The sequence below is a fragment of the Leuresthes tenuis genome, unplaced genomic scaffold, assembly GCF_036924035.1.
Source record: "Leuresthes tenuis unplaced genomic scaffold, fLeuTen1.0.hap1 SCAF_22, whole genome shotgun sequence".
In the NCBI taxonomy this organism is placed as follows: domain Eukaryota; kingdom Metazoa; phylum Chordata; class Actinopteri; order Atheriniformes; family Atherinopsidae; genus Leuresthes; species Leuresthes tenuis.
Genome location: NW_027325376.1, coordinates 17641247 through 17658879, shown reverse-complemented (window position 1 = coordinate 17658879; position 17633 = coordinate 17641247). Strand labels below are relative to the sequence as shown.

Genomic DNA, 17633 nt, shown 5'->3' with positions numbered 1-17633 from the left:
CGTTACCAGACACAAAACTGTGACTTCTCTTTGTTTAATGTTATTTCAGCGTGAGTAACTTTATGTTTATGCATTTAGCAGACGCTTTCATCCAAAGCGAATTACAGGTAGGCAGGTAGGGTAAGGGGGTCTTGCCTAAGGACCCCTACTGGAGGTAGTACCTTTCATGCAGGGGATTTAAACCCAGGTCACCCACATGGAAGGTGGCAATCTTACCACTACATTATCCAATCCTGTCATCTTGAGCTTTTGAACTGCTTGGATAAAACGAGAGGTGTGAGAAATATTGACGGTTTGAGTAAAAATTATTAATTGAATAAAAAAAGCAAAAAAACAAACAAACAATGCAATTGATAAAGAACTATTTATTCCACAAAGCAGCGTTATTCAGGTTAAAGTAGCTGTCCCAGTTTTTTTATGTTTCAGTTATCTAAAGATTTATGGATGTCTGAGTCACTTCTGAATTCAGACTAAATGCAGGACACAGTTTATAGAAAGATAACTTCAATGTATCAGTTCCCAGCGTGTTTGTATTCTCTCTAACCCTCACATGCACCCTCAGTTGAAGCTGCTCTATGCCAGCCAGTGATCTGTGCTATTTTAGGAACAAGAGGAGTCAGCTCCAGTAAATTAATATCTGGGACAACTGCACTGTGTTGACAAACACACCGACCACAGTTACTGGACACTTGTAACCATCGTACAACACTAAGACTAAGACACTAAGAGTAAAAAGCAAAATGATAGATGTGTAACTACGTCACATTCGGATGCTACCATGTTCCGCAACATAGTCTGGCACAATGATCATCTGTCCCCCCTCATTAGTGGACGTATGGGGCCGTGCTGGGCAACGGGGAACAGAGCCAGAGGACAAGCTGAGGCCCTTCACTCCATAATGAATGGAGTTAAAGCTAAGAGTACGAGGCTGAGGGTGAAATTGAAGGGAATGGTGCTAGGTGGTGCTAAGCTGCAAGGCACTTTAGTCAGGGGTGCTGCCCAAAGAAAACCCTTGGTGCATGGTTGAGCAGATGATTTTGAGGTCATGAAACTATTTGGTTAGCAGTTTCCAAACTACTTAGTTGCATCCATTGGAAGATTCATTACACCTAATTTGTAAAATCAAAGGCTGCTGTCAAGTAAAGCTGAATTTCTTTGCAAAACATGATCTGATGATGAGTTAAAGGGATCCGAAACAGACAATAAGATGCCTTTGTTGCACCTGCCAAAAGTTGTCTTACGCATGCTTACAGTTACACAGCCCGGCATGAGCTACCTCAGGAGAAACTGGGCCAGGGTCAGCGAGTTAAGACAGAGTCCTGCCAGCAGCAGGTTGAGGCAGTGAGCTGAGGCAGCTTTATGGGCGTATGCCAAAGGACGGAGTGACCCAATCCCTGAAAATATCCCCTTCAGGGATTTTAAAGAGCGGCCACAACTCCCACGTAAACCAGATTCCTTATCGCTCTGGGAGATCCGCTAATGAAATACCTGAACAGTGTTCGAGGGGACACGAAAGTTCACTGAGGTCTTGAGGTTTTCACACATTGTGAACACAGATTACTGGCTGAGAGAACAGTATGAGACTTTTACTGATGGAGCAGGAGGGAAGTCACTGAAGTGGATGAATTAAAGAAGTAAAGATGGACTGCTGCCCATCAGTCCTACCACAAACCCTGAATGGTCTTCAGTTGGAGTTCAGCTGCAGGGCATGGCCGATAACTTCACACTCAGTGATAAAGCACAGTAAATTAACCCTGACGCATATAGTATTTTCCCCTCTGGATAGGCCTACAAGACAAATTGGGCATTCCCTCTGATTTATGGCAGTTACAAGATTACACTGATTGCAAAGGCTACTGAGTGCTACTCAGCAATGACAAATAGATTGGGTTTAGTTAAACTGCAGTGATAAGATCTTAAGTGCTGCAAAGAATCCAAATTTATACGTTGAAGCGCTTCTCAGAGGAAAATCAAGAAAAGATCTTTCGACGTGAGGGAGCTAGCTCAATTATTTTGCTGGTTTCCACTCTTACAACAATGAGTCACGGTACACCCCAAGCTACACACTGTGTTTTCGTCAAACTAGTGACACCATCACCGTCATGCTTCGGTGAAGTGTTTACAAAAAGGATAGCTCACCAAAGTTGTGCCATTTTTTTAGGGGAAGGGAGTGCTGAGCTGAAGGTGAAATGAATGAGGTGGTTACCTGGCTGCCTGGATTACTTGGCTGGCAAAGAGGAGGGAGCGAGGGATGAGTGTGAGACACAGAGGTGGAAAAACAGAGCGGAAGTATTTGTAATTACAGGGACAGGATGAGGCGGTAATAGCACACAATAACTAACACATCTGATGTGCCAATGATAGTGTTCCCATCTCGGTGGGGTTTACCTCGCCATAGATACGGTAACTTTGGATACGAGGTTGGGGGTGGGGGGGATTACCATCATGTCAAACATGAAACAGTAGTGGTTTACCACTAAGAAAAAAATGCATTTTGGAACATCTGCTTTCATGAAAAGGAATAAACTATTCCCATATGAGCTAAGATAAACCTTAGCTTTTTTTATTGTGTAGAAAAAGTAGATTCTTTCTTCCTGGAGTGAAGCTGCTAATTTTAAGTGCTGACCTGTTAGCACTTTTCCCAACTTGATTAAAAGACAGATGTATGCTTTGACAAATTATCAGAAAAGAAAAGAAAGAAAAGGCTCCAAACATCTCCATTTCTCTGTAAGATTAAATGAAGGAAGCTAAAATGAAGCTTTTTCCCCTTAAACGGCCTGAGTTTAACTAACACTGCCATGCTAAAGGTAAAGTCAAACAGCACGTCAGAGCTGTGCACACATTTGTTTGGGTTTGGTTTGTATTAACTGCTGGCCAGATACATTTTAGGCTGCTCCAGAACAGGTGAATATCTGAGGCTGCACCTTAACTCTACAAGTCAAGTGAGTGATAAACGTCTCAATTAAAGAAAGTAAATGGTAATCAGAAAGCCTCTCAGACACCACTTTTCCATACAGTCTTTCAGACCACAGCTGATGTTAACTGGAAAAGGAAAAAAAAGATGTACCGCCCTGCACAGGCATGCGTATGATAACTGCAATGAAGAGAGAAAAAAATCTTTGACTTTGAACGCTGATGCTGGTGTTTAATGCCAAGATAATGATTGTTAGGCAGATAGTGGAGCATCAAAGCAAGATGAAATCGAACCTGTGCAGGGCGTTAAGTTTCCATAATGTCTGATTTAAATTGGTAAAAGATCTTCCATCTGCAGCACAAAACACAAGCAGAAAAATAGTCAGATACATACAGATATGCACTACAAACTATAAAGGTAGCACAGTTTGTATTGTACAATAGTGGTTGTTTGTAGAGAGGATTATTTGATTAGCAATCAGTTAGAAAATGTTTACAGGGACTTTTTGTTTGGGGGTTGTGTGAAGTACTTATGAATAATTAGTTCTTACCTGCAGAAGAAAGCTTTCAGAGCGCTCTCAGTTTGAATAATCAGAGAGGAATTCTGACAAATAGCTACGCTAACAGCTAATCAGAAGAGCGCCCGAGAAGAGTGATTTTTTTTGTCTTCAAACAACTAAAATTGGAAAAGTCTTACACTGTCACTTTTGCTTCAGGCATTTATTTTACTTTGTCACTACTTTCTCATCGAAAGAACGTGAGTGTTGCTCTGTGACAGGTGGTTTCCCAACATATCCTGATCAGCTAAGTCTGACAGGAGTTGTGTCAGACCGGTTGGAAACTTCAATGCCAGGCATTAAAATCATAAAAGATGGCAAGAGTTTGTGCTTTTCAAGGCTTTTTACTAATTCTAACCTTCTCCTTGTTGGTAATTTGCTAATAAACCAGCAGCAGGATACTTTGGACACTCTTCCGTTGAGAAATCAGTGACAAAATAAAAAACTCATGACAAGTGGCGCACTGTTAAAATCACTATATAGCATTTGCTCAAAGTGCTTGACATTTTTGATGCTTGGGTTATTTACTAAATGAAAATCAGCTTTTCCGTGGCCCTTTTCTGATTAGCTCTTCGCTTAGCGCCCCATCAGAATCCCTCCCTGATTTTCCAAACTGACAGGGTTCTGAATTCTGTCTATTCTGTCCTCCACACAACCATTTAGAAAATGACATGCGCTTCAAATAATACTTTTCAAATGATCACACAAACGCAGTCGTGACTTAGGTGCCACCAATGTCAATACACTAGTGGATACCAGTATAGTAAACTTTAAAGCAAACAATGATGGCTTTTACAGTTTTATCAAAAGTTTTCATGTAATTCCTATCTCCAAAGTGAGGATTTGCTGCTTATTCTGTGTTATTTCAAACTGGAGGACAACTAAATGCTCCACTATTTTCACCAGTTGTAGGCAGCAGATGAGCTTCTGGAAATATCTACCTGCTTCCTCTGGAATCTGGCTTGATTAGGTCATTGAGAGGCAACGATAACAGCAACACTGCAACACCTCATAGAGCTGATGGGAGGAACCTCACACGATATACTTAATACACAAATAATAAATGCTCAAATCTAATGGCCACTGGGGCATCTTCAGAGGCAAAGAAGACTAAACTAGGGGGTAAGAAAGGAAAAAAAAGCAAGGGTGTTGGGATGGGACAAGATTAGAAGAATCAAACAAGAAAAGGAGGAATGAAAGACAGATCCAAGAGAGAACCCAACAAACAAAACAGATTTGAAGTGTAATCCCTCTGAAGTGCAAACAGCCCCGAGGGAGGATGATGGCATTAAGGTGAATGGACCAGGCACGTCTGACAAGCTAAGACAGCACTCTCACTGAGCATCCAGGCAGGCAAACCCTGCCCCACCTCAGCCTGTCTCTGACAAGTCTAAGGACCTTCCCAAACACACACCCTGCAGAATGGCAGAAAAGGCCCCCCTATTCCCTCCCCTTTCCCGCTGGCTTCTTTACACGCAGCTCTGTCTCAGTATCTTTAATATTTTGCTCTTCTTCCTTTCGACTAACCCAAAAAAAGGACGAGACAAAGTGCAAGAAAGAAAAAACCTAGAGAACGGGCATTGGAATGTTAAGCCGTCACAGAGGCTGCAAACCTCCCCCCACCTTTGTGCTCGGATGAACTTTGACCTCTGCGTTCACTGTGACCAATCGGGGGACAAACTGAAAGCGTGTGCTTCATCTAAAGAGGAGGCGGTCTGATATGTGAGGGTGGCTGTGCCAAGGCATGTCCAAGAAAAATGATGCGGTGTCATGTAATTGTCCCCATGTTCTGTTCTGCCATAATTCAACTGATAAAGGACAAGAAAAAAAACAATAAAGTCAACATGAAAAAAAATTTAATTACAAATCAGTCAGAGTAGCAGCCAATAAAGAATATTTAACTTAGGTGGACTGTAAACCTGTCTAGGGTGTGGATAGATGGATTCATCAGCATTAGGGTGTGGATAGATGGATTCATCAGCATTCTTATATGTTTTCCTTAAGCAAGATGCTGCACATCTGAACGGACAATCAGACTCTGCCTTTTAGTCACGGCTGTAAACATGTCAAGATAAGAAAGAAATTCACTATTGATGTACAGGGGTGACAGGAATGATGGACAGATGCAAAAGCATGGCAAGGAGGTTTTTTTCCAAGGTAGGGTTGCACAAAACAAAGTGATGCGCAGCTTATGTCAAGTAGGAAACGCGGCGCTTGTTCTCGGGGCTGTTCTTACGGAACAAGAATTAGGGTCATAGAGACCAATAAATGTAATGATTTCCAATTTCAAAAGCAAAGCTGTCATGTTGGAAATTAAGTCGAATCGTCAAAACCAAGAAAACCAAGTCAAGACGTCAAGCACGCAGCCAAAATGCCCGAGAACACAGTCAAAAGGTGGAGAGCGAAGTAGAAATCTTTGTAGAAGGACACTGTGTCGCTGAACTCGTTAAGTGGACTCCCCGTGTACAGAAGCTACAGAACGGATCGGCTTCCATTCTCAACCCATGTGGCACTTTGCCATCAAAATATGTACGTATCCATCCAGTACTGTGATATCTTTACTCAGAGTCACGGTACTAACTAACTCTAACTCTCCAGATGTGGGACCTCAAATGTGAGAAATGATGGAAATGAGGCATTTTTGTTTTATACATCCTCAAAAGTCTGAATATGTATGTCAGGCACTATCTTCTTTTATCTCCTCTGTTGAGCTGTAGCTTTGGTGAACTCCTAAATTCTCTTTTTATGTATCTCACAGTCACTGACGGGACTGAAAGTCTGTTTCTGTGACATGACATTTTTGTGCGTTCAAACTTTTCCAACAGCTGAGCGAAAAAAGGTTTTGTAGGTATTTTTGTTGTTCAAATACAAGTGTTTGCACTCAGTTATTTTCATTCTTATGACCACAGTCCACGCAGTGACAATTCAGACAGAGAATTCAATATTGCACACTTGATTTTACGTCTCACACGCAGATTTATCTTTATATTCAATTAGTTTGGTTTGTGTACACCTCTGCAGCATTAGAAAGCTTGAAGTTAAGTATGGCCTCTTAAATGGTTTTATAGCAAGGGTATTTCCCAAAGAAAAACAAAGCTCAAGGTGTCTTTCATCGCACCTGCATTGACAAATCCAGATGTATAGGATTTTATGGGAATGGGGAAACATGCACCCATGCTTGCAAGTACCACACAGGTAGCAGAGTCTTAGCTGTGGGCGTGGGAGAGGAACAGCGGGGGCTTTTCAACTGTGCATTAAAGCTGCTATATGTGGTTTATAGGTTTCATAATGCACTTGCTGTTTTATCCTTCCTCTGAGGTTAGTAAAACCAAAAGGCCAGAGAGAAAAAGGGTTGTTCCAGCTTTCAAAATGTAAAAAGAAGCAGGGATTATGATGAGAGGGTGACAGGGAGTACTTGAAGAGGTCAAAAAAGTAGAAAAAGAGGAAGTGAAAAGGCAGATGAAGGAAAAAAAGGAAGATGAGTGGAAGAGGCAAACTCCTCCAGACTGTAAACTGAGACAGAGCAGCATGACCCAGCCACATCTTTCTCTCAGTCTGGATTTACCAGTCAGCTTGTTATCACATTTCAAAACAACGTCAGAACCTTTTCATAAACGTGACTAATCTAATCTGATCCTGATCCAAATCATCCACCTTCATTCTTGTTTTCAGGCAAAAAGCCCTCAGGGCAGAAGCCAGCCAGGACGGTTTCCCCTGCCACTTCTAAACAGCTGAGCGTGAACAACCTGCAACCAATAACATTTTTCCAGCCTAATAGAAAATCTATGTATTCATTTTTAATTACACTCGACGTCTGTCTTTTTTAAAAAAATTTATTTAGAAGAGCAACTAAATAAAAATAAAAGGAACAGCGGCACTATAAGCTTAGCGTTATATATACTGTTGGGACAACCACTCACAAATCTCACCACAGATCAATTGGTAACAGACTGTCTGACTTGTGCGAGCAGAGAAAGCAAAAAGTCATGGAGTGGAGGGGTGTGAGGGGGTAATGATTGGATGGCTGCTGGGGGGCATAAGAGAAAAGAAGGAGGTTGAGTGGGTGAGGGTCTAGCAACAACAAATCAAGTCCTGATCAGTCGTCTGTGGAATGTTCCAGCTTATAGCACCTGCAGGGAGTGGAAGACAAGTCCCACCAAGCTCAAGAGGATTCCACAGAGAAAGGTTCCACTTGCATCATTTCTCTATGAAAGATGTTTAAATAGCAAAACAAACCAAGTTTCCAGCATAAGTTGCAACACCTTTGCGCACAGCAACATCTGTGGAATCTCTAATGTCACATATACAGTACCGCTCAAAAGTCACACCCTTACTGTTCAAAGTGAAGGAGTGGGTGTGTCCAAACTAATACTGTACAAATCACCAGAAGATACATGAATGCACAAATCTGCCTGCACAAAAAAACACAAGAAAGAAGAAGATTTAGGAAACTGGCAGCAGTCTAATCCCAGTTGGATATATGGACATTTTATGCAGGCCTTTGTTTTAAGAGATTGTGCCCACTCGACTAAACTAAGAACAAAGAGCATCCTAAAGTGTATGCCATTTTTTTTCAAAAATCTTTTTTCAAGCACACTGAAGTTGCTGTAAAGGACCTTAGTGGTGTTTCTTTGCACGTATTAGCAGATAAACAACTACTTTTTGTGTTGATTTGTCAAGCAAAAACGTCAGAGATACTCAGATATGGGCTAATTTATATTTTTTTAACATACAAATTGACTATTTGGAAGTTATCAATTGAGAGAGACAAAAAAACTGCCTGGATTCTTTGACTGTATCAAATGTTTTCCATTTTCAATTAGCATTAAAACCGTCTTACAATACAGGCATGAAAGTCGTGTTTTTAGGAGTCCGATTGTAACATCCCGAACAGTAGATGGTAACCAACAGGTGTGTCAAACAGAGACAAAGACATGTCAGAAGCATGTACAAATATGTCCAGCTTAATCAAAACCAATACAAAGATCCCATTTCTGGATGATTTCTTGATTGCTCTACCAATCACAAGCAACATCTTTTTGACTTCCTCCTCCTCTCCTTCCCATTACAACGCCTCCCCTCTCTTCACCATTCCTCCTCACCTGTGTGTGATGTTTTCTCTGGGCCAACAGCTGTGTCAGCCTCTGTAACCCAAACAGGAGCCCTTACAGTTACTGTTTCTTTATGTTCAAAGAAGCATTTCGCGAACAAAAAAAAACTCCAAACTGATGTTACTGCAGGGAGCGCTGGTTAGGCTAAAACCGCGCATAAATATACAGCAAACAGGCTAAATTGAAAAGAAAAAGAAAGTGTTGTGGTTTGCTAGCAATACCGATAAGATACAAAGCTGGTGACGAACCTGGCTTAGTAAATGTCTGACTTTACAGCACTGAAGCTTGTGGCCTGATAAGACTGTTTTGTCCTGCTAACTAGCTAACAAACTCACCGGCTATACCTGTAATCACTAACAAATCTAGCCCAATCTACACATGCTAACATGAAAGAGAGTGATATCTAATTGATACTTTGGTTACCTTGCTTCTCTATAAAAAAAAACCTACATTAAACAGTAAAATTATAGGAAGTTCAAGACATGACTGCCAGATTGTGCTGCATCATCTGAAATCTTTCTGTGGCCTTAATGGCTGGTCATCTGCTTTGTTTCCACTTGTCGCAGCTAAAACATAATTATCTTATGTTCTACATTGCAACTGAGGTACTTCAGACTTTACTGGATGGCAACAATGGAAGCCACAGCTAAAAGCTAATCCAATTACGAATGTTCATGGTTTTGGACCAAATTTACAGAAAAATTAGCTCCAGTCAAAATTCAATCCTATAAAATACAAAAATAAAGATGACATGTTACATTAATTTCCAACTGTATATTTTTATTCCGTGACTTCAAGGTAGCTTTGTATTATTCACTTTAAAAAAAAAAAAAAAACATACTTATATTACATGTTATAAAGCCTCTCAAATCACCCACTGTCACAAACAAGCCATTTTAATGCCTTCTTCTTAAAAAGCCACTTTCTTCTGACTGGCATGATTTGTGGAAGCCCTTAAGGTCAGTACTTCCTGTAAAACTGATATCAATTACACTGCAAGTACAGAGTGCCTCTTTAGCATATAGTATCATTATTGATTTCATATGGCATACACAACATGTCTGTGCCTGAATGTGGTTTACTTCATTAGTAAAGAGCTTGGCCGTGTTAAATGGAAACATGCTACGTTATCATATCATATATGACAGAAAATAAGTAAAAATCCATAGTAGGCTCTCCTTAATACCTGAACCTATTTCAAGACTGCTCACTATCACATGGTCAGTCTATTTACGTTTCCCATGTTCACATCAGTACAAGCGAAGATGCGAAGGTGCAAGTTAGGATGCACCTTCACCACACTTTATCTTGTGTTTGGCACAATGTCCTTGCTCAGTAATCTGGAACGCAATTGGCATTTTCAACAAGAGATAAACAAGTGAATAACTTCAGTCTTATCTGCTGACACTGATAAAACTTAACAAAGTTGCTTCCTCCACCTTTACTGTACAGTAGCTCAAAAGAGCCAGTGGGCCATTAGATTTCAGATTCTGCCAAAAACTGCAAAGTTCGTTCAGTTGGACCGTGGCATCGATGCCAAAAGACAAGTTAAATGTGGTTATAATAGCCCCAGACCACCCAAAGACGTCATCTGTCAGGGATTCACCCACACATCCATCCACCCCACTGGCCGCTCACACACACACACACACACACACATATGCAACACTAAACAACAGGGAGGTGGGAAGTGGGCGGAGGAGTCAATTCAAAGTCAGTACAGCTCCATCGGTACATTTCTATTGAGACACAGGAAGCCTTATGCCACTAATTCGTTTTAATGTTGGTTTGTCTCTGCTGGTGGCATCCTCACTTGTATTTCCAGTCACTCAGCCGGGAAAGCAAGGCCTGATGCTGCTGGAAACTGGATGTAAATATTAAACCAAAGCAAACCCAGCTTAAAAAGTGCGCTATTCTTTTTTTCTATATCAGAACTATGGCTCCCGCATGGACTCTAAAGCTTAATGACAACATTGCTACAGATTGGCTATAGTGTGCAACGCCCCTAGCCAATCGTAATCAGTATTTAGTCTGATGCGATTCACTTGCATTCTGAGCAAATCTGAGCAAGGCATATTTTTACAACTTCCATCAATCAGATTCACCTTCCATGAAGGTGTAGGGTGATCAGTGAGCTTGCCAATAAGTAGTGACATGACCACGCCAACTGGTGGACAAATATCTAATAACAGCACAGCTCTGTACCGTTTTTGGCATTGTTAGTATGTAATCATAAAAAAGTGAAATATTGTGCAGTTAAAAACCATTTGCAGAATGCAGAATGCAGTGTTACACAGCGTCAGTTGTTACACCACACTGTCCACTTTCAGCTAAACTCCCCGTGGCTTCCTTTCTGCACATGAAATGTGTAATTGTACACATGTGTAGGTTGCATGCCTGATATTACGCAGTTATATATATAAAACTAAGGCAATCTGAAAAAAGAAATAAAAGTGAAAAAATGTTACACAAATTTTTCTAAAAGAAAAAGCCAGTACAGAAACAGATAAAGACAGTTGGATTTATCTGTACATACTGGTACTTATCAGCACATAAGTTTAACCTGATATTGATTTTTGAAGACTCACAGGATAATGTGTCATAGTTAAGTTAATCCACATGTCCGAAATGTAGTATTGTCACAATAGTGTAAAATACAAAAACTTGCTTTGACTGTTGTTTTGTATGGAGATGCATTCAGGCTCCATGATGCAAACCTGTTTCCAAGGATGTATTAATATCTAAGGCTATAACCATATGATTTTAATCCCTAACCTTGTGTACGGTTTCTTTAACATCTAAACCTAACTATGTCCAATGGGGGTCAAACGCAGTTTTCTTACATATCAATAAGCGTTTTTGAACACATAATAGCCATGTAGTATGACATGTGTGTTCATTTTTGTGTCATGCACAACATTCTTATCAATTGTAAAGGAGATAGGTGTTGATTTCGGAGCCTTGGAACTGTAGCACTTTTACAGTTTTGAACACAGGTGACACTTTCATGTTATGCAAAACGATTGTTTTTAGCCTTTTTTTTTTTTAAACTGCTCCATTTTGGACTGTGTCTCAACGTACATTCTGGTGTGAGACTGCACGACAAAAGGGTGTTTTCAGATTCATATTGTAGTCTTAAACAATAGCTGCAGTTCATTAATACGCTAAATCTGATATGTGAAAATATAACTTGGAATACAAACATTAAGAGACCTAATTAAGAAAAACTAAAAAAAAAAATTAAAAAAAAAACCTTCACACAAACTGCAGAGCCAAAACGCAGCAGTACAGTAGAAAGGTGTGGCTTGGAAAGGTATGTTGCTCCAATAATCTCCTACTTACATATTCATCAGCGGGGCGGGCTCTGCATTGCAAATGACAGTGAGCGGGCCAACTCAAACATAAACTGCTTTCTCAGCCCCTCGGGCTACATTAAATGCAGACTTCATCCAAAGCTTAAAACATTTTTGGCACAGTTGCAAAGAACAGATCAGCTTATGTCATTTCTAATAAAACGAGCATAACAGCGCTACATAACGCCAATTTAAGCGCGTTTCAAGTTTTGTTATTTAACTACATGAGACACCCAAAACACGGGCACTTGCGCGTAATGCAGGCGCACGAAAGTCACTTGAATAATAGATTTTAAGGAGGATTTAGGGGAAATGGACTCCCCGTTTGGCCACATTGGCTCAGCTACTGATACGTGTGAGCACCCGTTTCACGGAAAATTCTCATCCTCATCCTCCTTTCATCTTCTCTAGCTTTTTTAGCATGTCCAGCATGATCAGTATGCGCCACAGATAAACCTAATGCAGAACCGTTCACCTGCAGGAGAGCAATAGTCAACAAACGGGACTTACTCCGTGCGCAGATCCCACCACCAGGGCCAAAGCTACGCAAATCCTGCCAGAGAGACAAATAATTTCGTTAGTATGGACAAGACTTGTCGGCAGGTAGAACTGCGCCAGAGCTGCGCTCGTAAGCGAGCAATATGCGGCAGCTCGCTACGCCGAAAACAGCGTGGAGTTGTGACTGTGATTGCAGAAAGAAGCAAAACTTCTTACAGGAATTTCATTTTCACCAGACTGGCTGCTGAGGGAACCGCAGGTCGAGACTAGATCCCCTTGTCTTCACCAGCAACCGCAAGGCTCTTCAAACGCGCTCATCGACGGCTCCCAAAACCCCTGTCATCTCCCCGGGAGGAAGAAAAAACAGATAAAGTAGTCCCACCGCCAAACGCAAGGCTGATTACCACAAACACACACGACGTTTCACGCACATAAACCCAACCGGCACAGAAACTTCTACTGTTGGTGATTTCCTTCATTAAAAAGAAAGCTTATCGAACTCACCAGACTCTCAGCGGTGCAGTCGGTGCTGCGCTCTCCGAGATGTTGCGCTTCGACTCAGCAGCGCTCACTAGCAGAGGGGAGGAGGGGCCAACACATGTCATTCATGCCTCCATACCTTTTTTACCAACACAGAGAAACCATAACCTCCTCGATGTGTCCGGACCACCAAGGTTCCGCGCAGGTGTCCAATGAAAAAGTCGACAGGAAAAAGAAAATCGAGACGTTACTGCGCATTTATAGAAATCCGAAACGCTTCTCTCAATCATTTCTCAGAGAAACAAGCACGCGTTCATTTTTAGTGGTCTATGTACACACAACACACAATAAAGAAATATTAATCATGAAAAGCCATTTGAAGACTAAGAAAATGCTGCTTATAGATCTTGCTTTTACTTATAATAATTGTGCGTTTCTGTGGGGTATCATACATAAAAAAAACATTAAAACATACTAAAATGTGTAGTGAGGTCAGAAGTTGTCATCTTTTTAAGGACTTTCTAAACATGGTAAGTTACTCAAGTTGCAAACAGTCCCCTTTTAGCTCTAGAATTTTCTATTTTGGTTCAACTTGACCTGAGTGAGCTTTCATTGTATTCTTTTTTTATTTACAGCACGCTGATTTATCTTTTTATGGATGGCATCGTGTTCCTGCTTGAATTATCCTCGGATCATTTAGCAGTAACAAAGGGATCCTGCTTGGGACCTTTCTTGTTTTGCTCTCAGTTTTTAGACTTGTCTGTCTTTTGACCGCTTCGTTCCTCACTATGTCACGTCTCCATTCCCAATCCCAGCCCTGACCCAAAGCTAGGAGTGTAATGGAAATAGTTAAACCTCTAAATATTGATGCAGTGAAAGGTAACAATCACTGTAGCAGCCTGCAAAGAGTATCGATCTCTCGCAAGTGCCAGAAAGTTACATTTTTTATCAGAGTGGAAACTTGATGTTCAAAACGTTGTTTGACCTCATTGTCCACTGACAAATTGATGTGTAAGTCAGCATAATTGGTGCTCAAATGTAGCTTTATTCATCCGGAATAGAGGACCTCAAATCACACATGTAGGACTTGACTCCCATTTTCATGGTGGCTCCTAATTCAGGGAACACCATGTATCCAAAAACCAAAAACAACAACAATGCATCTGTGCATCCAAAAACAACAACAAAATAACAATGGTCCGTGATAAATTCTCACAACATCATCCAAACTGGCCTGCTTTGTCAGTTTTGAAAGTGGAGGATCCCTTTGGAACATGCAGAGTTCCCCTATACCAGTAACAGGGCAGCTATGGGGCATATCAGGGGAGATGTCTGTCTAACCTTAACCAAGTACTTTTAATGCTTTGTGAAGTAGTATAGTAGTTGAGAGATGAATTAAGACTACAAGCGAAAGTTAAGAAAAAAGTGGAGCAGCTGGCATGTCGCTTCTGCAGCAGAGGGATAGCTTAATCCCTAAGCAGATACGTGTTCTTTCAAAAATGGATGAAAAGGGGGTACCCTATGCGTTGAAAACAGATCTAAATGAGTCTTGACCTAGCAAATGTGTTCCATTATCTGTTGAAAGAAAACATATGATTTTAACATGCATGAACTACACATCACATTACAAATCCTGCCAACACATAACTGTTTAGACTCCAGTCTGTTAATGGGGGGCTCTATCGGTAGCAACCTGTTTTTATTAGTTAAAAAACTGTGAAACTTGTAATCATTGTATCTGTTTTTCCTTGGAGTTTGACATGTTTATCTACAGATGGGCTGGAACATCTGCCACGTTTCCACGGTCGTCCAGCATGGGTAAACTGAACCCTGGTTGTAGTCAGGGCTTTTGTGCGTTTTTAGTGGCTCCGTTCATTTCTCCTGCGTCCAGGGAAGGATGTTCAGATGGTGGGGTTTTCAGTTCACCTCTTCATGTCATCGCATTTAACACACTGTTGCTTCAAGAGCTGATATCCGTGTTGACATCAAAGCTAATATGCACAAACACTCACTCCAGTTTGAGACGCTTGATTGCTATTTTAAAATGCTAATGGTCCGTAACTAACTCTGAAGCATTAAGAAAACCATATAAGAACTTATAACCTCGAGTATTATGTGCACTATATCACTATATACGTTCACATATCATGGGTGTGACATATGACATTTCACAGTATTTCAATGTGAGAAATGTCACCATCCCTTTATAATTTAATAAGAGAGCTTTCCATAAAAGTTCAGTTCACCCTGTGCTATTCTGCACAGTAGTATTCACCTGTCAAGTGTCAATAAATGAGAATTTGAGTTTTAATAATCTTACAGGAATGCAACGTGCCCGGGCATATAGACATTTTTTTTCAGGTTTTAATGTCAAACCTCTTCTTTTTAAACCCTCAGGAGTTGGGTTTGGAGATACATGAGATATAATATCCATGCGCGCGGCCCTAATGGCAAAAATGTAAAACTAATCAAAGCGGGGGAAACCAGACGTTAACCTCACTGAAATCACACAGGGGTCATCTGTTCAGTGCCAAGTTTGACCACTCAAATAACTCTAAAACAAATGTTCCATTTGTGTTTTTCTTTCTTTTTTTTCTTTTTAAGAATCATTTTCCTCTAGAGCATAGGTTCAGGGGAACGGTATCACTGCGCTGAGAGAGTGGCAAGTAGATCCGGCTGGGCAGGTTTTCAAGTCGAGGGGAGGAAAAAAAGTTAGAGGAGGACTACAGAGGCGCACGGTGCCACAGCCAGGACCACTAGAAGCCTCTGCGAGCGCAACAACACGAAGTGGTTTCCCTTTTTTTTTCCTCCTTACTTTTCTTGCACTGAGAGCAAGTGCGCGGCGAGCAGCAAGGCTATGGCATGCAAGTAAAGAGAGTTGGTCAGTGTTAGAGCAGGCGGATCATTGTTTTATTCCACCAAGATGAATAAAGACTTGAAGAGCCTGCGACAGACCGTGGCTGTGCTCCTCCTCTGCCTGAGCCTCGCGGTGCAGCGAGCCGACTCCAAGGTAAGTACGTTTGCAGCTTTCATGCAGGGATTTGGAGCCTGGTGGCGGAGCTTCTTCCGCCGCCGCACGCGATACCTGCCGCGCTCTCAGAGCCCGGCGCCGGGACTCCACCGGCTCTCCAACAAAACTAAGGTTTATAAATAGAGACGCTGCTTTGAAACAAGCGCTTATCCTCGTGCTTTAATAATAATCCTGTCGCCGTTTCCGTTTCGTTGAAAAGTAAACAATAACCATGCAATTAAACCAATTACACACCCTCGCTGAGCTGTTGTGGCACATTTTTATTTATTTTTTTCTTCTGTTTTCTTCTGTTTTGTCGTCTCGTGGACGGGACTCCCTGCGCATCACGTTCTCTCTTCTCCCGTTCGCCGAAACAACCTGTAGCAACATGCCAACCGCGGCCCAGCCGGCTCGTTGCTTTTCTTCTCGTTATCGGGTGAAAGATTCAGACCAAATATAAAGTGTGCGGATGGAGGAGCGGTTGGGCGCGCTGACTCTGCCCTTTCACAGCGCGCTCGGCTTCTAATGAAGATTTTTTTATACACGGTCTTTTACCTGCATCGTATTCGTTCTGTCAGTGATAACACAGTCTGTCTGCTGGGGTCTTACAGCAAGTGCGTGATTTAGTTCGGACGATTCTCTCCGTTTGACCAGGTGTGGCCCCTCTGCAGGTGTGCACCCATCATCATTGATGGGGGTCTGATCCCAGCACCTTGCAGGTTTTGATTTATGTCAGGCCGGGACATCCAGTTGTAATGGTTTCTCTTACCATTTGCACGTCAGCTCTTGTTTAGAGGTAATAACCCGGGAGGTGTGTGTTTTGTGTTTGGGCAGGCTTTACCTCTCCTCACCCTCTGTATTTGTTGTGATTCCTCATCCTAGCAGCAGCTCTCTGATGTCTGCTCCATAAAACTTGGGGAGGCAGTCATCAATCAGCGCCAGCCACTTGCTCTGACTTCTCATGTAATATCCCAGCAGCTCTACCTGCTGAATATTCATACCTCATTAATAATTCATAGGCCCCGCCCACTCAGCAGGCGTGTCCAATCAGGTCCCCTTAGCTCTACTCTCCAATAATGTGGCAGTTTTTCACGTTTCAAATCATTTATGGGACTTTTCTGCATCTCCTCACTTTCAAGGGCATTTTGCATGACTCACCTAAGCAACCTCAAGGCTGTTAACATACCAGTAAAATGACAATTACACGCTCAGGATGCGGTCTGCTAAAAGTCTATAGAAAAAAAATCGCTTAAACTGAAAACCTGAGCTTTTTCTTGGGTTATGTCTGTGTAATAGTTTGAATCTTCAGCAGCTTATTGATTAACATGGGAAAAGTTCATGTAGGACTGGGGTAATGTGCTTCTTTTTTTTTCTCCAAAAAAAATCCTTGTCCCCTGGCTAAGTCGCAGCCAAGAACAAGCTCAGAAAATGCGAGAAGAAAGAAGTTAGAGTGCCAAACCAACCAAGGCGTGCTTGTTGGTTTCAGCTGTAATGATACAAGTCAAGTTGTGCCTTTATTATGTAAGCTGGATGTTGTTTCTGTGCAGATCTGAAAGGTGGGAAACGGGGGGCCGCAAGACTGTGGTTGAGTGGAGAGTTTAACGGTTTTCGGCCCTGAAAGCTGAAAGTGAAAGTATGCGGTTGAGATTGGACGCAGGTGTCTGGTCAACCTTCAGCCACTTCTCACTGCTTTCATGCCAGATTGTGGGCC

General features: G+C 41.7%; 2 protein-coding genes across 3 annotated transcripts in view; one reads left to right on the top strand and one right to left on the bottom strand.

Moving 5' to 3' along the window:
* Positions 1–13006, bottom strand: part of col4a6 (collagen, type IV, alpha 6) — a 135324-nt gene extending 122318 nt beyond the window's left edge. The window contains exons 1-3 of the mRNA XM_072376961.1: positions 12937–13006; positions 12649–12775; positions 12445–12487 (exon numbers count right to left, since the gene is read on the bottom strand). Of these exons, the coding sequence (XP_072233062.1) occupies positions 12445–12487; positions 12649–12659 (54 nt within the window). The 5' untranslated portion in view covers positions 12660–12775; positions 12937–13006. The remainder of the gene's footprint in view (positions 1–12444; positions 12488–12648; positions 12776–12936) is intronic.
* A 2626-nt stretch (positions 13007–15632) lies between these two features.
* Positions 15633–17633, top strand: part of col4a5 (collagen, type IV, alpha 5 (Alport syndrome)) — a 63321-nt gene continuing 61320 nt past the window's right edge. For both annotated transcript variants that reach the window (XM_072376951.1, XM_072376950.1), the window contains exon 1: positions 15633–15922. In XM_072376951.1, the coding sequence (XP_072233052.1) occupies positions 15836–15922 (87 nt within the window). In that variant the 5' untranslated portion in view covers positions 15633–15835. The remainder of the gene's footprint in view (positions 15923–17633) is intronic.